At 40.7% G+C, this 23184-nt stretch overlaps 1 protein-coding gene across 2 annotated transcripts in view; it reads right to left on the bottom strand.

The window, feature by feature from the left end:
- SAMD4A (sterile alpha motif domain containing 4A) overlaps positions 1-23184 on the bottom strand; it is a 382186-nt gene that overhangs the window by 115913 nt on the left and 243089 nt on the right. Inside the window, exon 4 of one of the 2 annotated variants that reach the window (XM_033953378.1) lies at positions 13787-14050. The exons of the other annotated variant lie outside the window; for it this stretch is intronic. Coding sequence (XP_033809269.1) covers positions 13787-14050 — 264 coding nt within the window. The remainder of the gene's footprint in view (positions 1-13786; positions 14051-23184) is intronic. 2 annotated transcript variants of the gene reach the window in all.

Below are 23184 nucleotides of genomic sequence, written 5' to 3'. Positions count from 1 at the left end.
TCAGCGCATCATAAAATATACAATTTGTTTTTCTTAAATTTATACTTTCTGCAACAACTTAAAATAGAGAAAAAAAAAAACCCCATCTGCCCACCAGGAATAAAAGGTTTCCTTATATTCCCTCTCAAACATTGTTTTCATGCTTTTTCCAAATTGTAACACATTGGCAGACTTGTTTAATTTCAATTGATAACACTCCCTGTACTGACACCATGGATCGACAGAGTTCTGAAGTTCCGTCGCTGAACTTGGTGAGATCAGTAAGATTCATCTGATTCTCAGAGCGCAAAGCTCCCATTGGCCAATAAAAACAGATCAACAAATTCAGAACGACAGGGCTTTTATCAGTTAACACTTTGAAAATCAAACATAGAGTTTTGAATTCAACACGCCGAGCAATATGAAACCAATGTAAACCAAACAAAATTGGGAGTTATATGTTCAGTTTTAGAGGCTTGGACTATAATTCGTGCTGCCACATTTTGCGCAATCTGTAATGCATGGGATCTGTGCCTATATTTTAAGCAAGAGTCAAAAAAAGAGGACATTGAAATGTATGGATTGGGGTGTTTCTTCCAGTTAAGTTCAGAATAAGGGCATCCATGTCTAAATTTAGGTGCATCCCACTTCACACGTTATAATCTCAGTCAATTCTCTGGCATTGGTAAACCATACATAATACCTCAACTATATCTCTCAATGCCGCTCACTCTTCTTAATAAATTGCTTTAATCAAACTATCAGGGCTTCAGACATGCCATTTGGTCACCACACAATTTTTTGTGTTTGCTTGGTTGCCAAAATTCTTCTCACTGGCTATGGCTTCTTCACTAGCCCCTACTCAATATGTTTCACAATTTTTTGGTTTTTTTAAAGTGCTTCATTATATCTCAAACTTATTAAAGTGCTTAACATCAATAACTTAACCGTTATAAAAACTGGTTAAAACTTATCTTATTATATTCTTTTTCTTGATGATCTTATCTCATCGGGAAAGGGACCTGTCATATCCGACATGTTTCGCCGACAGGCTGCTTCAAGAAAAGGTCCCCCTTCATAACTTATTCTGCACCATCCCGATCCACATAGAAATTTTTTTGAATCGGGATGGTGCAGAAGGGACGTTGGGAGGGGAAGGCCCATCATTCTTAGCATGCGGCCCTGTAGGCAGGAGGGAGTTGGCTTCTCTTCTGCCGATTTTGCATCGGAAGGTACAGGGGTATCGGGTGATGTGGAGGCGGTGTTGTCTCATGTCAGGTGATGTGTGTGGGTGGGTGTTGCCTGATGTCGGGGGGGAGGGAGATCCAGGAATGTTCTCAAACAGTCAACGACCCCTGACATAGGCATTGTGCAGAAACACGACCATGTCGGGTCAACTAATAATGCTCATGCATTTTTGACTAGTCATCACGGCCACGTTCTTTGCCATCTTCACTTTGTGTTGTCTTTGCCTCACAAATTCAAAATCGGTAATATTAGAGCTGGTTTTGAAATACCAGTCCTATTGCTTGCCGGCTGTATAAAAGTGTATATAACCGGTACTCAGGAGGACCACAACAAATTTGAATCAAAGGTAGTAGAATGCAGCTTCTTTCATCAGCTCCTCCTCATTTCTTGTCTCTATACAGCTCCCAGCTGCCATGGAAACAAAAAAAAGGGCTAGATACTTTAGTTTGATTCTTTTCATATATTTCCTTTTGGAAACCATCAGCGTGATTTATATGGGGATAGAAGATAAAGAGACAGAAAGGGCAAAATAGCAAGGGACAGAGATATCTCTTCTGACCTGTCTGTCTTTCTCTCTTTCTGTTTTGTCTTTTGGGGGGGGGGGGGAGAGGGGGAACCCAACTGAAACCATTCCAGAAAGGTCATTTACTGTCAGAAACAACCTACTTCACAACCAGAAGGGGTACATGAGATTTTACTATTACCATCACTGATTTAGGACTCAGATTTGCCTTTGATCAGGCCCTTAAAAAACAGGACAGTTTTAGAACAAAATATTTACTTATTTATTGGGATTTATTAACTGCTTTTATAAAGAGATTCACCCAAGGTACTATAGTTCTTCACTTATTACTAAAGTAATGGCTGCCCTTTCACATAAATGACAAAAAACCCAAAAGGATCCAAATAAAGTTCATCAACCCAGAAGAAGAGTTCCTTAATCTTTTCTTGAGTCATGCAAATCAAATAGCTGGCATGGACATGTTTCTGAAACATCTTCATCAGGGGAATGTCTCTTAGCTTACTCAGAAGCTTTTGATAGAATATGCCATGTCTCTCTATTAGTTCAGTTGGAAACCTTAGGTATTGCTAGAAATTTCTTGGACTGTTTTTCCTCATTTCTATCTCGCTTGGAATTCTGTGTGCACGTGAAGGAGGAGAAACTAGTATGAAAAGAGCTTATTTATATATTCATTTCTATAGCCCGTCCTCCCCAGAAGCTCAGAACGGGTTACAATAAAATAAAATTAGGTACTTAGAACTTCCCTTTCTGTCCCAAAGGCTCACAATCTAGCTAAAGTACCTGAGTAAACAATTAATAAAAAATTAAAGATATAACAAATTTCCAAAAATGGTGAGGAAAGGTTATAATTCAAATTTAAAAGAGAAAAAAAAAGAAAAGATGTAAAAATAATAAAATTAAAGTAAATCAAAAAGACTCAAAGTCCCAAAGCAGTCCAAAGCAAGACAGATGAGGTCTCTAACTACAGGGGAGCAGTACATCATACCCGACACTGGCAGGAAGGGCCCCGGACCGAGGCAACCGAAGGCAGCAGATGACCAGGAAGACAACTGCAACTGCAATCTTCGCCTGGCATCAAACATCAGCCAGCAGCACCTCATTTCCACCAATTTGCAGCTCCAGTCCATCCCAGCTCAGCATCCTCCGCCCCAATGAGCAGCCATCACCACTGGGCTGTTCCCCACCAATCACCGACAGCTATCAAATCGTTGCCAGTGGAGGGACAGCAGCAGGGCCGATGCGTTGGAGTCTCTGGCTGTGCGATGTCACCGATCACTGCAGGGCCCTCTAACTTCCCGTCAGCCAACTTCAAGGGCCATCCTCTCTCCAGAAGCGCAGTCTTCGAGCTCCCTCTAATTCGCTTACTTCAGGGGTTCCACAAGGCTCTGCTATTTCTCCTGTTCTTTATTTGTAATGTTCTTTTTGATTCAGGAGTACAATGAAGACTGTCTGCTGATGACACACACTTACTCTTTTCTGTTAATGGAAACCCAGCTAATACTTTGGATTGTATCCAAATGAATTCAATTAAAAAAGGCACTTTCTATTTTAATTCTTCCATTATTATGATGATGATGGACAGATGAGTTTGTTCATTACTTTATTTAGAACAATTATTTCAATGAATAGAAATGTTTTCATTTTCTGTTTCTTTTGGTTGTGGTTATCAGCAATTATATGGTCTGTAGTTATTGGGTAGCGGAAAGAGAAAACACTATGGGCTCCTTTTACTAAGCCGTGTTAGCATTTTTAGTGCACACAGTAATTTAGTGTGCGCTAAACCCACGCTACGCGGCTAGAACTAACGCCAGCTCAATGCTGGCGTTAAGGTCGAGCGCGCGTGGAAATTTAGCGCGTGTTAAAGCCCTAACGCGGCTTAGTAAAAGGAGCCCTATGAAATTTTGATGGTTAGCATGGCATCTTGTAGAATTTTGTTTTATTTTTTTTATTGCTATTTACAGTCATATCCCTGATGAAGATGTTTTGGGTTCATGTTTATTTGATTTTTTTTAGCCCATCCTCCCAAAGAAGCTCAGAACAGGTTATAAATCAGGTACTCAAGCATGTTCCCTATCTGTCCTGGTGGGCTCATAGTCTATCTGATGCACTTGGGGCAGTGGAGGATTGACTTGCCCACGGTCACAAGGAGCAGTGCAGGGTCTGTGAACCCACAACCTCAGGGTGCCGAGGCTTTAGCTCTAACCACTGCACCACACTCTCCTCATCTGGTATGGATCTTCATCGGGTTTATCAGTCCTCCCACACGAGGCATATTTGAATTAAGCAGCTCATAGGAAACACTGTTCTACTGACCCTTTTTTTTTTTTTTTTCTAGGAGATGAAGTCATTCCTATTAGACCAGGCAGATACTATTTTCAGCTCAAAATATAGAAGGTAACTAATGAGGAGTCATATAATGCTATTATTATGCAATGAAATGAGCAAAATAAGGGGAAGACAATTCCACCTGTCTATTTGATAACTTTATGTAGCAGCTTGTCATAAGGACAGGAACACTGACTCATATTTCGTAAAAGCTTGTGCAAATGGTGGTTCATACCCTTTTCGGACATTCTGTGCAACAACATAAAGGTTACATTAGTCTCAATAGAGTTCTGAACCATGCAGGCAGTTTACATAGAAACATGATGGCAGATAAAGGCCAAATGTACTTTTGATCAGCCATTGCTCTAAAAATAGTGGTAGGATAACATATTACTGTAAATCTAAGAATGGCTATTTTCTTTGTTAATTAGATAGATCTTGGTTCTACTACTTTACTTGTGGACAATTTAATATTTTTTTTCTGGTCAGGCTGCCCAACGGATAGCTTTTTCTTTTTTGGGATTGTTATTATTTTTATGTTTCTGCGTTGGTGATAAGTTACATCTGAAATGCAATTTAAAAAAAAAAAAAAAAGAAATATAAATAAGATTTCAATCAGAACATTAAGCATTCTCTAAATCATTGAGTACAATCCTCATTCATCTTTCCCTCAAATGAATCTCAAATGCATTCCCAGTTTACGTTCAAGTGCTTGATTTTTTTTCAACTGCTTCTTTATTATACAATACAATACCTTAAATGCTTTTGAATCTAAATAGGAAACCAATTTCATACCAATGTGAGGGAAACCAAAGCATGGAATGCACTGTAGAAGACAAAAACCTAAAAATAGAACTGGTGAGACACTGTCTAAACTCTTACGACTAATGCCAAAAGCAACATCTGTTGATTTGTTCCAAATTATATTCACACTAACACAGACACACTACTTACTAACCATTCCTGAGGTCAGATAGGAACAAGCTGAATGTTGCTAAAAGACCATTCCATACATATTGTACATGAAACAATGGAAACAATTACTGTAGGTAGCCATTTATGTACCGTAAATAATGACAAAATGGATTCCTTCCTATTGACACTTTAGATCCTCTTCTTTTGATTCAGATGGTAAGAACCACTTTCAAGAAGTAAAGTTAGGCCACAGAGTCCTTTCAGACCTCATACCAGATGATGACCTGGGAACACTGCCATGAAACTGGAGCTTCCAGAACTAGACTAAAATGTGCCAATTTTTATATGAAACCAAGAGATGACATTAGAAAAGTACATAAGAATAGCCTTACTGGGTCAGAACAATAGCCTGTCCTCACGGTGACCAATCCAGGTCCCTAGTACCTGGCCAAAACCCAAAGAATAGCAACTTTCCATGCTACCGATCCAGGGCAAGCAGTGGTTTCCCCCATGTCTTTCTCAATAACAGGAAATTGTCCAAATCTTTCTTATAAAAGATAGTCTACCAGGACAACTTCACAAGCGCATCACTGCTGCTCTCATGTTCAGACAGGCTTTCACCTCTTCTGGTGATTATATCAGGATTCTACACCTTAGAATCGGACATCTGTTAATTATAAGAACAAAATAATCTTCCATAACCAGCTTAAACTGAAGCTAAACTATTCTGGTTGGAGTAACAGTTCTAAAACCTATATGGCTCCTTAACGTGTGGAATAGCACGCGCTAAATTGCCACGTGCGCTAGCCGCTACCGCCTCCCTTTGAGCAGGCAGTAGATTTTTGGCTAGTGCATGCTAATCTGGTGTGTGCGTTAAAAACGCTAGCGCGCCTTTGTAAAAGGAGCCCATAGTCTCCTGTGGTCTTAAATCAGTAGCACTTCAGCACAGAATATTCACAGTTTCTTGAAATACTGCCACAGTCATTTATTGAATTAATGTATAGTACAAATAACACCCACCCTTCTGCAAGCATGAGTTTTGCATTCACAGTCAATTTCTACACCCTGAGACTCCATGACAGAAGCCACTAAGAGCTGTTTAAGGAGCACACAACTTTGATTGACCGGACAGAGGGGATTAAATTACTGCGGAGGGGAGAAAAATCTTTTTTCATGATGACACTTTTGTACTTTACACCCTGGGAAAAGGCATTTTAGCACTACTAGCTTCCAATGCAAATAAACTGCTTCTTTCTGGACTGATGTAAGATTGTTTACTGCTTCCCTCATCTTAAGCCAGTGTATCGCAAACTGTATGCCGCAGCAGATTCCAGGTATGCTGCGAGACGCCAGTGAGGAGGAGAGGCACTGGCGCCAGCTAACTGCTCACAGGACATGCCTCTCGTGGCAAGAGGCACGTTCTATAGGCAGTCAGCTGGCGTCAGAGCCTCTCCGCACCTCTCCCTCTCCAGCACCCCCTCTTCCCCCCCCCCCACCAGCAGTAATAGGAGGCTCAGGGCCGCGGTTGGAGAACATCCGTGTATGCACGGATGTCGACATGATAACATCACATGTACACGTGATGTCATCGTGTCAACATACGCACACTTGCAGATGCCCTCCAGTCGCGGCTCCAAAACGTTTGCGGCACACTGTCTTAAGCCAATGGATTCTTCCCTGCTCCCTTAATATCACTTGGTCTAGAAAGGTAAACTCTTTATAAAATAAACAGATTTCATAATCTAATGGATCTCAATCCAGTTCTCAGCACACACATATCCAGTCAGGTTTTCAGGAGGTTCAAATGAATATACATGAGATATAATAGTGTTGTGCATGCAACCTTTTTCAAACCTATTTACTGGCTGGGTGTGTCTTGAGGACTGGGTTGATATCCCACCAGCCGCGGCGGTAAAAACTTTGATGCTCATAGAATTCCTATGAGCGTCAGAATTTTTACCGCTGCAGTTGGTGATAAAAAAAGCCTAAAGCGGCTTCATAAAAATGGGGGAGGGGGGAGGTTAATCTATTACATTTTAGAAATGAATTTGATTGCATGCCCATTTGATTATTAATAAATGGACTGCAGAGTGTGCTGTGTGCGTGTTTATGTTGAACAAACCACTTTTTGGGCAGCATTCCAAAATAATTTTATGGAAAAAATTCTTTCTTGAAAAAGACCCTTTATTATATTAAAGGAATTAAAAGAGAGAAAATCTTATTGCTCAAACTGATTATGTACAACTAAGGGAGGAAGGAAGGAAGGAAGGTTCATTGTAATCTAATATCAAGGTTTCAAGATGATAATTTGGTATAATACAGATAGAATAGTTCACTAACTGTATTCAAGGTTGGTCATGTAGCCCATTCAACCTATTTTAAGGAGTTCTTCTAACTCTGCCTGTGGTAAATATCTTTGACAAACGAAGTCTATGGTGTTCACAAAATGGACGATGCATTTAACTACCAATGTCACATACCAATTTCTAAATAAAGAATGGATCTGTCTAGAGAGGGTTGGTTACCTTGTTAGAAAAAAGCCACAATGATTCCTTGCTGATATTGTAGGGTATAAGAAACAGTATGGTATGGTATGGTTAATTATAAGTGATAGGACTCGCTCAAAAGTAGACTTGCTTTTGCAAGCAGTCCTCTTACTAAAAAATAGAGGATTTAGTGTAATATATATATATATTTTTTTCATGTACTTTGAGGATCATATAGACCAAAAGAGGAATTGGACAAGTATTGAAAAGAGACGGCTGAGGGGAGATATGATTGAAGTCTACAAAATCCTGAGTGGAGTAGAACGGGTACAAGTGGATCGATTTTTCACTCCGTCAAAAATTACAATGACTAGGTGACACTCGATGAAGTTAACAGGGAAATACTTTTAAAACTAATAGAAGAAAAAAAATTTTCACTCAGAGAATAGTTAAGCTCTGGAACGTGTTGACAGAGGATGTGGTATGAGTGGATAGCGTAGCTGGTTTTAAGAAAGGTTTGGACAAGTTTCTGGAGGAAAAGTCCATAATCTGTTATTGAGGAAGACATGGGGGAAGTCACTGCTTGCACTGTATCGGTAGCATGGAATATTACTACACCTTGGGTTTTGACCAGGTACTAGTGACCTGGATTGGCCACCTTGAGAACGGGCTACTGGGCTTGATGGACCATTGGTCTGACCCAGTAAGGCTATTTTATGTTCTTTAAAAATGTAGTCAAGCATGATAAGTATATATTAAAGTATGAGCAGATTCAGTGATACTTATTATCTTGTCAACATGATTCGGGGGTAATTCTAAAACTGGGCACCTGTGTTTCTTAAACCTGTCTTGGGAATCCCCCAGCCAATCGGATTTTCAAGATATCCCTAATGAATATACATGAGAGAAATTTGCATACCTACTACCTACTTTATAAGCAAATCTTGTTCATGCATATTCATTAGGGATATTCTGAAAACCCGACTGGCCTATGGACCTCCAGGTCAAATTTGAGTACAATATACCCCCGCGAATTTGCAGTCCGTGATTTGCGGACTCAGTAATTTGCAGGTTTTTCCACAACCTACAACCTTCCCTTTTAGCAAACAGTCACATGAGTACAACTCCTCTACTTTCCCTCGCGCACTGTCCCAGCGGTGTCAGTCACACAGTGGAGGAGCTTCTTTCTTGCAAGCTCTGTCTTGCATCTGCCCCCAGCCGACCTTCTCTCCCACCACCCAGAACTTGAGGTAGTGCTGAGCATGCGAGTCTGACATAACACAGTGGAAAGGGGTAGGCTACAGGGTCCATAGGACCACCAATTTTGCCCAGTTCAGCATCAGCACTCCTTCTCCAGTGCCCGTCCCCTCTGACGCAACAGCTGTCCCGCCTTGCCGGAAACAGGAAGCAACCTTGGAAGAGGGCGGGACCCCAGAGAAGGGAATGATGTGGGTAATGTAGAGGTGAGTTTACAGTATTCGCGGTTTTTTGATATTCGAGGGGGCTACAGGAATGTAACCCCTGCGATTTTCGGGGGAATACTGTACTCCTGCCTTAGAGAATACAAGAGTTCAAATAAAAGAACTGTCTTCTCATTCAAATTGGTAACCAAACTTCAGGATTGCAACCGTCACGTTTGAAAGTCACTCAGAGGTATAGAGTTCTTCAAGAAGAGAGTTGCGCCCTCTAGTGATGAACCAAAGTATATTTTTCAGTCGTTGCAACTTTATTAGTTCTGGTTACGCTCCAAGTTTGATTACAAAAGTAAATAAATAAATAAATGTCTTTACAGTCTTTCAAACACTTGTATGAAAATACTTTGTTTTTCTTATCTTTACAAATCTTTTCAAATGAACATCGCTCTGTGAGAAAATTGAGAGCAGCTTGATAATTCAGTTTATAACAGGTTCGGGGTCTCTACGTGGCCCCGTTTTGATTCCTTCTTCAGGAGACCCTATTGTATGTAAATTGAAAAACCTTTTCAATGCTGATAGAGTGCTTCAAGTTTGCGATGTGGTAACATCGTCAAAAGAACGCTGTCGGTGCTGTGAATTTCAACTGTCAGTGACATTATAAAGAAATTAGAGAATACAAGTGCAGCTGCAGAGATGTTTTTCAATAAGCTTATCTGCTCCTTCAGTGGACTCGGGAGTGGGAGTGACCAGGCACCACAATACCCTTCCTTGTGTATTTCACCTCTCCCCCCCCTTTCCTATCATACAGATTGTAGTTCTTCCCCTCCTACCCCTATCGTTTTTGTTTAATTTCTAGCTTAACCTTTTATTAATTAGTCTGTAAACTGCCTAGATAGCTTTACAGATGGGTGGGATAGTAAATTGGAATAAACTTGGAACTACGTAAGGCTTGGGTGTGGGAGCTTGCGTAAACGTGTGCGCCTACAGTTCTCTATAAGTTATGTGTGCAAATGTGATTCCCGCTCATACTCTACCCAGACTCAGTCTCTGCATATGGCTACCTATAAAATATGCATTGTGTGGCCCTTTTACTAAGCTGCGTTAGGTAACAACACGCACCTAATGCAGCAAAAAGTGTAATACCTCAAGACGTGCTCAGGTGTCCAGTGGTAACAGTGAAATCTGTGCACACTAAAACATTTTGCACATTTTTTAGGGGCGTGTCATGGGTAGAAAGTGGGTGTTCTTGCGCTAATCTTTATTACTGCGCACTGACCAGTTAGTACATATGTAATGCAGGAGCCCTTAGGCCCCAATTCTCTAAACAGCGCTGATATCAGCTGCCGCTGATCGCATGTCAATCATGCAATGGTGCCATCTAAAGAATCACGCCTCCGGGAAAGATAGGTGCTGGAAATATAGGCCAGGGTTTTCAAGGCCTACATTTCTGGCACTTATCTTTGCCGTGAATCACACCTACATAGGCTCTTTATTGCATCTAAGGCCATTTAAAGCAGTGTTCTTCAACCTTTTTACACCTATGGACCGGCAGAAATAAAAGAATTATTTTGTGGACCGGCATCGGTCCGCAGACCGGCAGTTGAAGAACACTGGGCTAAGTCGTGGGCCAGACCCCGCCCATCTCTACCCAGTCTCCACCCCAGACCCTGCCCCCATAGTCCTAATTGTAACACTATTTTTTCCATTCATTTTTCATAGATACACACAATATAATCTTATTAACAACGCATCGATCGCACCGCGGACCGGCAGTTGAAGAACACAGTTTTTGGGCCTGATGCACATGCCGGCCCTGTGGACCGGCAGGACATTTCTGTGGACCGGCACCGTGCCATGGACCGGTGGTTGAAGAACACTGATTTAAAGCATTACTCATGCCTATGGTGGCATGAGGCGCGATTCTGGCACCTTTTCTTTAGGCACCAGAAGGCACTTTAAATTTAACATTAATTGCCATTGCAAGTGGCGTTTCCAAATTAACCCCCCCCCTTTTACTAAACTGCAATAGCGGTTATTAGCGCAGGGAGCCGCGCCGAATGCTCTGCACTGCTCCCGACCAGTGCGGAGTATTCAGAGCAGCTCCCAGCACTAATAACCGCTAATGCGGTTTAGTAAAAGGGGGGGATGGGGTAATAGGCACTGGTTTATAGACGCTGTTTATAGAATTTCTCCCTCACTGCCTACAAAATGGGTGGCCATTAATACAAAAATTAGAAAAATGGCATTTTTACAGCTGCACAGGAAAAACTTGCACAATGGCACGCTAAGGCCACTTTATACCTCAGCATGGCAAAAGGACTCCATATTTACAGAATACTACTACTATTACTACTAATTTCTAGTGTTACTAGATGTACACAGCGCTTTACACATTGTGGCCCTCTTTTACAAAGGTGCGCTAAGTGTTTTAGTGCAGATTTAGCAAGCGTTAAATCAACGCGTGCGCTAACCGCTAACGCGTTCATAGGATAACATGCATGCGTTAACGTTTAGCGCGCGCTAAAAAGCATAGCGCACCTTAGTAAAAGAGGGGATATATGCAGGTACTTTTTCTGTCCCTAGTGGGCTCACAATCTAAAATACGGAAGGTATTTTATTTTTATCATTTAATTTCATAGTAGTTGCCATGTAGAACTTAGGCAGAATTTTGGCATATATACACTTATGTGCACAAATATGTGTGTATATAGAATTATTCTAATGAGACACACAACTGTTAGTGTGTACTTTATACACTTATCCTCTTTCGGTGCATGGGTGTATTAGGAAAATATATGTTTACTCGTTTGCATTCCTATTGTACGAGGGGCTGCTGAAAAGTTCTCCGCTTAACCAAATAGAGAATGATGTGGATCCATAAAACTTACATTCTCCTCTAAAATATCCTCTAAAAACAATAAACTTTTACTGATAATGACAGGAGTTGCCATCCAACATATTACGAAATATTGGAAAAAGTATGATAGATTTAAGTTATAATTTTTGGTGGAATTCATTGTGCCATATTTTTAAAATGGAAAGAATATTAGCTATTCAGCAGGGACGTTATAAAAAGTTTAATGATGTTTGGGAGCCATTAACAAATTATTGTAAAGATTGAATATAATTAATAATTTATTTCTTCCCCTTTTAATTATTTAAGTATAGGGTGGGAGGAGGGTGGGTTTAATTTTAAGGTATATGAAACTAGGATGTTTATATGGGAGAAGGGAGGGAGGGAGGAATTATTTTATGATTCAATATATGTTTGATTAACAAGTGTATATGATTGTACTATAAATCACCTGTTGAAAGTTTAAAAATGAATAAAGAATTAAAATAAAAAAAAAAAAAGAAACTTGACTCTTTTTGTTTCAATGATATGAAACGAAACGAAGAGTCAAGTAAAGAGTGGAATAACTTAGGTTTCATGGCTCCACGTCATTCTCTTCTTGGTTGGGCTGAGATCTTTTCAGCGGCCCCTCGTACTTAACATAAGAATTGCTACTGCTGGGTCAGACCAGTGGTCCATCGTGCCCAGCAGTCCGCAGTGGTTCTCAGGACATACCCCAGGGTCTGGTTTTCAGAATATTGATAATGAATATACATAAGACAGCTCTGCAGGAAGCCCATGCAAATCAATAATATAATATTACATTCGAATTTATTTATATATCGCATAGATCTCGCAATTCAATGCAGTTTACAAAGACCTGACAATAAAGTGAAATACAAGCCACACAAATAACAGATACATCAAGAAGGGAGGAGTTTACTAAACAAATAAGTCTTTAAGGACTGTCTAAAATGCATATAAGAAGAAGAGCCCCTTATCGTAGGGAAGAAAGCTGACTCATGCCTAGCGGCATGGAAAGCAAGCAGGCACTCTACAGCGGCTAACTGCTTCTTACCCTTAATAATAGGGTATGCAAAAGGATTATCTGACCTAGTTGAGTAACAAGACACTATAAAATCAAAATGGGCCAGAAAATAGCTAAGAACCTGACCATGCAACACCTCATACAAAAAACAACCGAGCTTGAAAAGCACTCAGACTTCCACAGGGAGCCAATGGAGCTTCAGATAAAATTGAGTGACATTGTCAAAAATGAGATGCAAGGCAGCATTCTGAATAACCCGAAGACATTTCAAATGTTTCTGGGGACAACCCAAATAAATGACGTTGCAATAATCTAATATGCCCAGCACCAAGAACTGAGCACCTCTTTTATCAAGTTGCGGAAAGAGTGTTTTAGCGCGGGCTCATTCAATTCCTATGAGCGTCGGAGCATTTACCTCGCCAGCCACGCTAAAGCACCCTATCGCAATTTGATAAAAGGGGCTCTGAGTTAAAATCTCATGTACAGTATATTCAATACGGATACTGTGAAATTCAAATTGGCTGCATAAAGGGCCACATTCAGTAAATGACACTCAAATTTAAATGCTGGGAAAAATCCTATAGGCTCTTTCGGGTTAAGCATGCTTTATAGAACAGAGCTTAGCATGGATTCCTGCGCACAACTTACGCCTTCTGAAATCTAATGTATATCCTGGCATGCACATTGGACACATAACCCCAATCTTCTGTAACACTGAACCTAGATTTTGGGAACGCTCCTGACCTGCCCATGCCCCCTCCCAAGGCCACACCCCATTTTGGGTTGCATGTGAGACAATTTGGGTGAGCAGCATTACAGAATACTGTGCTAGCAGATCCATATGCCACAATCCGATTAGTGTCAAATGATGTCAATAGTAGTTGACACCTTGTTAACTCATAATTTGCCTGCATACCCAAACTGGGGCATGCAACTTTGGGTGACCTATATAGAATCTGAGGGAAAATGGCTGGAGTAGAATCTGCTTCCTCGGGGAATCTCATTTTCACTCACCTTTCATACCACTACCTTCTTCCTGGAATGTGTTGCGAGCAGCAGACTGATCTTCTAAATGTTCACTCCCACCACTTCCTGAAGAGGCTATACTGCTTTGTGGAGACAGGGGGGCATGGTCAGAAGGGATGCACTGAGGTCCTCTGGCTCGTAAGTCCTCATGAGACATCCATCCATGTCCTAGAGGCTGGTTTGGCACATTCATGGGTGGGGTAAGGGACACAGATCGTTTCAGAGGGCTGTGGTGGGTCTGGCCTGAGAGAACTGAAAAAAATAAAATTGAACAAATTATTCCAATAACCCTGGGATAGGCTAGAACCCCAAAATGACACCACCATCACCAAACTATGCTGGATGTTGTCAACTTTTGGAATTCTGCTTTAATGACTGAATCCTGACAGTTCAGAGCTCTGCAGTGCTTTACATTTTAGATATTAGAGAATGATGTTTCATGCCAGATACGAAGCAAATTTAAAAATGCAAACATTTAAAAGATTTAGAACAGTGGTTCTCAAATCTGTCATCAGGGCACACCCAGCCAGTGAGATTTTCAGGACATCCACAATGAATATGCATTATATATATTTGCATGTACTGCCTCCTCGGAATGCAGATCTAGTTAATGAGTATTCATTGAGGATATCCTGAAGACCTAACAGCTAGGTGTACCCCGAGGACTGTGTTGAGAAACCTTGATTTAGGGCCTGCTTCAGTAAGATGCTTTCCCCCTAGAAACAAAATAAGAGAGAAGCTTATCTAAACCAAGCCCACAATTTGTTATGCCATCTCCTCCCCTCCCGATTATAGCAATATGGTTTTCACCAGGAAGTGGAAAGTTCTGGTTTTACAGTAATGTTCTGTGCAGTCAAACGTGCAGAGAATGTCTTTGCCAGTGAGTTTTGTCATTCATGATACATGATCTGTGTTGAAGAGTAACAGGAATATTATTTATTAGATGAAGCAAACTTAGAAAGATTTTGGCACAACTGGTGTAGACTGTTGTAAATATTGGCTTAAAAACATTGGAAATCAAATAAAGTTCATAACTAAGTAACACCCACCCAACAAACTTGAACCTAAAAAGCTGGGATTCCTTTTACATCAAAATCCAATTGGATTTTAAAGCAGCAGGAATAATGAGAAAAATTAGATTTTAGAAGTACACTTCTCTCTCCATATTTGGGGTTAGGGGCAAAGCTGGCCAGCGAATAAGAAAAAATTGCACCTCCCTCCCACCTCCTGGACCTCTCCACACCTTACTTTTAAGGCCTGTTGGTCTAGCAGTGAAGCGGGACAGGAGCGATCGTCCTACACTCCTGCACCGTGCAGAGCCGGGAACTCACGGCCGCTATTTTTGTTTGCGGTTCTGTACGAGGCAGGAGCGTAGGAAGATTGCCCCTGCTCTGTTTCACCACTAGGCCAACAGGCTTTAAAATTAAGGTGTGGAGAGGTCCTGAAGGTGGGAGGGAGGCGAGGGTGGGTCAGTGCTTAGAAACTCATGAATAACCGAAGTCATGAGTTCTAAATCCTTGTATATGGGGGGGTGGGGGAGGGAGCTGTACTTAGATAAATTAATTATTTTTATACACTATGACAAAAATATAAATGCCAATAAATTGATAGGATATCTTCCTGAAGAGGCAAGTATTCCAGCACCTAGTGTGCTCCTCTCAGCGTCGTCTGCTTTGCCATCCTACATTGAGGGCTCCTTTTTCAAAGCCGGGGTAGCTATTCCCGTGTGGAAAATGCAACATAGCCCATTTGTAACGCCAGTACTTGCTACTGCAGCTTTGTAAAAGGGGCCCTGAGTTCAGTCAAAATGACTTCTACTAGAAATAGAGCTTTTTGCTATGTTGAATCTATTTTATGGAATTTTCCTGTACCACCACTTAGACTGGTTTATGTAAAGCCTTAAAGACCTGGCTTTTTGAGCACCTTCGATAGTTCTTCCCTTGCTTAACTAATGACTTTATATATATATATATATATATATATAAAAAGTCATATATATAAAGTCATTAGTTAAGCACAAGGAATATCTATTTTGCTATAATGTTGTATTATATTATAATACTTCCTGATTCAGATATGTATGTTTTTACTTTGTTAACCACTTTAAAACCTAGTTGAGTAGATACCATTTTCTATTGAAAGTATATTTGCAAATGGGGGGAGGAGGGTGAATTAAAGTTTACTGTAGGTTTAATCAACAGAAAAGAATATTTATTTTTGTATATATATATTTTTAAGGATAAATGATTTTATTTTCAATTTAGTGATCGAAATGTGTCAGTTTTGAGAATTTATACTTACTGTCTATATTTTGTACTATATTTGTCTATTTTTCTATAGTTGTTATATTTTTTATTAAATGCTAAAGGAAAGGGTGGGTGGGAAGGGAATAAATTTATTTATTTGATGTTATACTAGAAAGAAATTCAAGTGATGTATTTAATTTTAAATGTTTTATTATTTGTACACTTGTTGTAAGATTAAAAAATGAATAAAGAATTAAAAATTTAAAAAACAAAAAAACCCACACACCTAGTTGTATTAAATGCTATATCAAATCAAATTTAGGCATAAAATAAAGAAGATGAGTAATTTTTCTCACACGCTAAAGTGATCCTTCCAGTGCAGCCATAAGATCATAAAAGTTGCCAAACTGGGAAATCAAAAGTCTATCAAGTCCAGTATCCTGTTTCTAACAGTGGCTAACCCAGGTCACAAGTACCTGACAAGATCTCAAAGAGTAAAACAGAGTAAGGAATAAGCTGTGCATTTCCCCAAACCATCTTAATATTGGTCCCAGTGATCAAAATGTGTCTGTCTATATTTTGCACTATGGCCCCCTTTTACTAAACCGCGATAGTGGCTTTTAGTGAAGGGAGCCTATGAGCATCAGGAGCTGCAAGGGGCATTCAGTGCAGCTCCCTGCTCTAAAAACCGCTATCATGGTTTAGTAAAAGGGGAGGGGGTATATTTGTCTATTTTTGTATAGTTGTTACTGAGGTGACATTGCATATTGCATATACCAGTCTGGTCTCTAAATAAGCTCTGTTATTGTCTACTGTAACCTATTTGTTGTCATGACTAGTCTGTTTTCAAACGATTGTGAATGTCTACTTGTAACCCATTCTGAGCTTCTGGGAGAACGGAATAGAAATCAAAATAAATAAATAAATTTTAAAATCATCTGCCTTGACCTCTGAAAAAAAACCAACCCCTGAATGCAAATGATAATTAACATTTTCTCTGCGTACAGTGTGCTTTGTGTTTTTTAAAATTTTATTGTTGGTAGGTCATTTTGACTTGGTCATATTAAAAGTAGCTAGCAAGCTTAAAAAGTGTGGGTATCCATGGTATAGATGATACAAACATGACCATAGATGCAACATGGGAACAACAAGCACCTATGTATAAGAGGTAGAGAGTAACAAATATATAAAGCAGGGGTAGGCAATTCCGGTCCTCGAGAGCCGGAGCCAGGTCAGGTTTTCAGGATATCCACAATGAATATGTATGAGATGGATTTGTATGCACTGCCTCCTTGAGATGCAAATCTATCTCATGCATATTTATTGTAGATATCCTGAAAACCTGTCCTAGTTCCGGCTCTCGAGGACCGGAATTGCCTACCCCTGATATAAAGCCTTATGAGTAAGTATAATCGCATTAATAGGATATACCCAGAGAGATTCATCAACCAAAACATACCCCTAGTTGTTCCAACGGCATAAGTATTACTGCATCATATTGATTCTTCATTTTGCCTCAATATGTTATCTCCATTGAGAATATTGACCATTTAAACCTACTCTCTGTTTTTTTAAATCTTTCAACCAGTTCTTAATCCATAATAGGGTGTTACCTCCTATCCCATGACTTTCTAATTTCCTCAGAAGTCTTTATCAAATGCCTTTTGAAAATCCAGATACACAATATAGACCAGTTCACCTTTACCCACATGTTCATTCGCCCCTTCAAAGAAATGTAGTAGATTGGTGAGGCAAGATTTCCCTTGATTATATCCATGTTGGCTCTATCTCATTAATTCATGCTTATGTATATGCTCCGTGATTTTGCTCTTTATAATAGTCTCTACCATTTTGCCTGGCACTGATGTCAGACTCACTGATCTATAATTCTAAGGTAGAGAGAACGAGAGGGCACTCTCTAAAGTTAAAAGGGGACAGATTCCGTACAAACGTAAGGAAGTTCTTCACCCAGAGAGTGGTAGAAAACTGGAACGCTCTTCCGGAGGCTGTTATAGGGGATAACACCCTCCAGGGATTCAAGAAAGAGTTAGACAAGTTCCTGCTGAACCGGAATGTACGCAGGTAAGGCTAGTCTGTTAGGGCACTGGTCTCTGACCTAAGGGCTGCCGTGTGAGCGGACTGCTGGTCACGATGTACCACTCCACAGATCGCCTCTGGAACCCTTTTTAAAAATTGGCATTACATTGGCAGCCCTCCATTCTTCTGGTACCATGCTGGATTTTAAAGCCATAAATAGAAAAAAAAAAAAATGCTAAAATGCTTCTGTGCAGGTATGCCAAAACTATAAAAATGTTTATCGCACAATGCTCCAGGAGACAGAAAAATGCATATGCTGCAATCTGCCAATGCCAAGGCAGAGGCAAGTAAGTCTCACTGCAAGAAAAGGAATGGAATTTGATATACTCCTTTCTGTGGTTCAATCAAAGCAGTTTACATATTATGTACAGGCATTTATTTTGTACCTGGGCAATGGAGGGTTAAGTGATTTGCCCAGAGCCACAAGTAGCTGCAATGAGAAATAAACCTGGTCTTCCTGATTCTTAGGCTGCTCCTACACTTGGAGAAAGGACTTCTACTGCAAATTAAATTTGATAAGTTTATTAAAAATTTGATAACCCGCTAAATCAGGTTTCAAGGCTGTGTCATGAATGTGGCACAGAAATGCTGTTCCATACAAGTCAAGCTTCCATATTTTTTAAATGATATCAAACTTTTGTTCTCTTATTGATTTGCTGTTATTGTCCAGCATGCACCAGAGATGTGCACAGGACAAGCCTTCACATGTTTCATTTTGTCCGTGATTTTCCTCTTCTAATCACTGCTTTTCTACATTTGGGGATGCACCAAAAAGTAAAACTGAAATAGTTTTGTATGACTTTGTCTTATCACCTTTGTTGCTTGCTGTGATTTTGGTTGCATTATCAATAAAAATTATTATTAAAAAAAAAGAAACAAAAATAGAGATCATACATAAAGTAGGAATGGGAGTTAGAAAATTTTTGTTTCATGTCGTTTCTTGTTTCATTTACGGGAATTTTTATGTGGGTTTTCATGCTGTTTTGTCATTTTGGGCTAGATTCACTAAGCAAACCGATCGTGTACCGATCGGTTTGCGACCCGATTTTCCTCCGACCCAATTCACTAACCTCTCCTCCGATCTGATTCCGATCCATGCATGCAAATGAGGGGGAAATGGCATGTAAAGTAGGAAGGGCCGTGATTCACTAAACATTTTTCTTGCACACCGATTGGCTGGCCAATCCAACAAGTGACTGGTGAGGACCAATTGCTTGTGCAAAAACCCTGCTCTCAGCCCCGACTCTCCTGCTCTTCCTTGCAGTGCAAGCCCGTGGTTTTAAACTGCCTTTAAAACCATGGGCTGGCAATGCGCTTTTGCAGAATATATAAAAAAAGTAATTCTTCTTTTTTTATATATTCAGCAAAAACCTTTAACCCGTGGGGTCATTTTATTAAGGCATGCTAACTGATTTAGCGTGCACTAAAGATTAGTACGTGCTAAGGTGCCCAAGGTGCCTAAGGTGCCTTAACATTTAAAGCGTGCTAATCTTTAGCGCACCTCAATATAAGGACCCTAATGTGCAGTGGTTTGCACATGCACAATGGTTCACACATGATCGGTGGTTCCACTATTTGAAGAGTCACACTATTTTTGGAATACTGTTCACTATTTCCATATAGTGTGCCCTATTTTCAAACAATGTGCACTATTACAGGCAAATGACAAAACACAATGGTCATGGTTTGCTTTCTGCTCGTTTTCATGTGGTAACAATGTGAGACATAGGATGTAGAAACCCTTGCTAGATAATTATTTTTCTAAAGAACAGCAAAGAGGTCAAAGGCCGGAGTGGGGAGGGCTCAAAAGAATCGGAAGTCAACTTGAAAACCTGGAGCAAATTACTTTTTTAACTCCAAAGAAGTGTGGTACAGTATGAAACAGTTGTAGATGCTTGTCAAGTCTTTTTGTAGTTGTGACTCCGTGATTGCAACCAAACAAAATTGTGTCCTCCCCTAGGCGTGCCATATAGGTTGTGACTCCAAATGTGGGCTTTATGACCCAGTCTGGGAAGCTGTACTCTAGACTGTCCTCCAAATTCTATAAAATCTGCCTAAAGATAGGCACCTACATTGGCGTGTCTATAGGTGCCTAACTTAAATTGATTAATGGGCTAAATCGGTGCCAAAAATGGGCAATTAACACCTCATAAATTTGTGTTAACTGGACTTAATTGGAAGTTAGGCGTCTAACTGGTGCCTAGTCCAAAGTGTGTAGTTAAAAAGTGGGCATGGTTGGGGCAGATCATGGCCGTGTTTTTGAGTTAGTGCCAGTTTTTGACTTAGGTGCCGTTATGCGCATTTAGGTCACGAAAACCCTGGCAAAAATACAGTGCCCCTAAAAATTAGGACACTTAGGGGGAAATTCATCAATATGTGGGTTATTTTGCCACAAGTTGTGCTATTTTAGCACAAGGTCTCATTGGATAATATGGGGCCCTGTGCAAAAATAGCACTACTTGTGGTAAAATAGAAACATAGAAACATAGAAAATGACGGCAGAAAAGGGCCACGGCCCATCAAGTCTGCCCACTCTAATGGCCCACCCCCTAACTTCTTCCACTAAGAGATCCCACATGCCTATCCTATTTTTTCTTAAAATCTGGCACTCTGCTGGCCTCAATTACCTGCAGTGGAATATCATTCCAATGATCAACCACCTTTTCGGTGAAGAAATACTTCCTGGTGTCGCCATGAAATTTCCCGCCCCTGATTTTCAGCGGATGCCCTCTTGTGGCCATGGGTCCTTTAAGAAAAAAGATATCAACTTCCACCTCGATACGGCCCGTGATATATTTGAATGTCTCAATCATGTCTCCCCTCTCTCTGTGTTCCTCGAGTGAGTATAGCTGCAATTTACTCAGCCTTTCCTCATACGGGAGATCCATCTTAATAGTACCACACATTGATGAATTTCCTCCTTAGTGACTCCTAAGGCCACTTAAGCAACACTAAGCATGCCTAACTTTTATAGAACCACACCAAGGCCCAGATTCTATAAACGGAGCCTAAATCAATAGGCGCCATTGAAAAGAGTAAGAACCACATGTTAATCAAAGTTAGGCACTGTTTACAGAATTGTATCTTGTGCAGGGGTGTCCAACCTGCGGCCCGAGGGCCGCATGCAGCCCCGTGAAGTATTTTGTGCGGCCCCGGTCGAGGGCGATGCAGTGTTTTCCTCTGCTGCCCCCGGGTGTTTACCGTCTTGCTGGCTCCCTCCTCTGTCTTGCTGCAGCGTTTGCGTGTTTGTGCGGCGCCAGAAACACTTTTTTCGGCCAATGCGGCCCAGGGAAGCCAAAAGGTTGGACACCCCTAGCGGCATCTAACTTGACATAGGCATCGGTAGGTGTCATATTGTTAGGCGTTTCCAGAATATTCCTGTCCTAATTTACTAGCGACTAATGACGCCTAAGTCATTCCACGCCCAAACTCCACCCCGACCATGCCTACTTTTCATGTAGGTGTGGGTAGGCATGGGTAGGCACTCTTAGGCGCCACACTGATTTCCACTTAAAACTTTAACGTTTTTAAATTGGCTTTTAATGTATTTTTCAATTATAATAATAATAATAACAGTTTATATACCGCAATACCGTTAAGTTTTATGCGGTTTACAATAGATTAAGCGAGGTACAAATTGATTGAATTTAAGAGGGGGGAAGAGGAGAGTTAATAGGACCGGAAATGCGTTGTTGAGGAGAAAGAGATTAATAGGACAGAGGAATTACAATGGAGAAGAAGATGAGTGGGTCAGTTGTCTAGATACTTTAGGAACAGTTGAGTTTTTAGACGTTTTCTGAATTCCTCATAAGTAGTGGGCGAAAGCAGTTGTTCTAGGTCTTTACCCCACAATGCTGCTTGCTTATCATGCCATTTGAGCAATTTTTTGGCTAGGCACCTAAGGTGCTATTTGTAGAATCAGAGCCTTAGTTGCAACATTAGTCAGTGATTTCTTAGTGACATATATAGAAGTGTGCCTGTGTGCCTAAGTATTTCAGTACTACTTCGTCAAACTCTTGAGCTGAAATACTATAGTTGCAGGTCAGTGCTTCCAGCTTACTGGAAAAGCAGTCTGTCTCAAGCAGGAGAACAATCCTTTGTGCACCACCAGAGGAAGAGGGAAGCAATTTTGTCCAAAGAATGCCTGTTTAAAAATAACCTACACCATTTTTTGGGAACTAAAACAGTGTAACTGCCACGCTAATTCACTTGTATGTATCCAAAAGTAAAGCTAAATAAACAGAAGACAGTTTAAACCAGTGGTTCCCAACCCTGTCCTGGAGGACCACCAGGCCAATCTGGTTTTCTGGATATCCCTAATAAATATGCATGAGAGAGATTTGCATTTAATGGAAGTGACAGGCATGCAAACCTGCTCCATGCATATTCATTAGGGCTATCCTGAAAACCCGATTGGCCTGGTGGTCCTCCAGGACAGGGTTGGGAACCACTGGTTTATACTAAACAAACTAAGGGCTAGATTCACTAAGGGCATGGATCAGATCCGATCCATGAGGGATCCAGTCCGTTTCCGGAGGGGGGGGGGGCTGATTCAAAAAAATCATCCTCATGCAAATGAGGGCAATTGGAATTACGCCCCTAACCGAGCGCCCAGATCGCTCTATATCAGTAGTTCCTAACCCTGTCCTGGGGGAACCCCCCAGCCAGTCAGGTTTTCAACATATCCCTAATGAATATGCATGAGAGATTTGCATACCTGTCACTTCCATTATATGCAAATCTCTCTCATGCATATTCATTAGGGAATGGTCCATCCAGTCCGCCCAACCCTACTTGCTCCATAAAAATCAATCATTTATTGTATTTTGTGCTCCATAAGACGCACTTTTTCCACCCCCAAAAAGGGGGTGGAAATAAGGGTGTGTCTTAAGGAGTGAATGTAAAAAAAAAAATCTGGACCTCTTTTTGGCATCCCGGCGGTCCAGCGCATTTTCGGCGCTCCTGCCTCAGTTCTCCCTGCTCTCTTCCGGCAGCGGCAGCCGCACAGCAGTGCATGAGGCAGGCGCTCGCTTTTTGCATGCC

Source organism: Geotrypetes seraphini, chromosome 7 (assembly GCF_902459505.1).
Source record: "Geotrypetes seraphini chromosome 7, aGeoSer1.1, whole genome shotgun sequence".
Lineage (NCBI taxonomy): Eukaryota > Metazoa > Chordata > Amphibia > Gymnophiona > Dermophiidae > Geotrypetes > Geotrypetes seraphini.
Note: the sequence above shows the minus strand (reverse complement) of the source record. Positions and strands in the feature narration are given on the sequence as shown.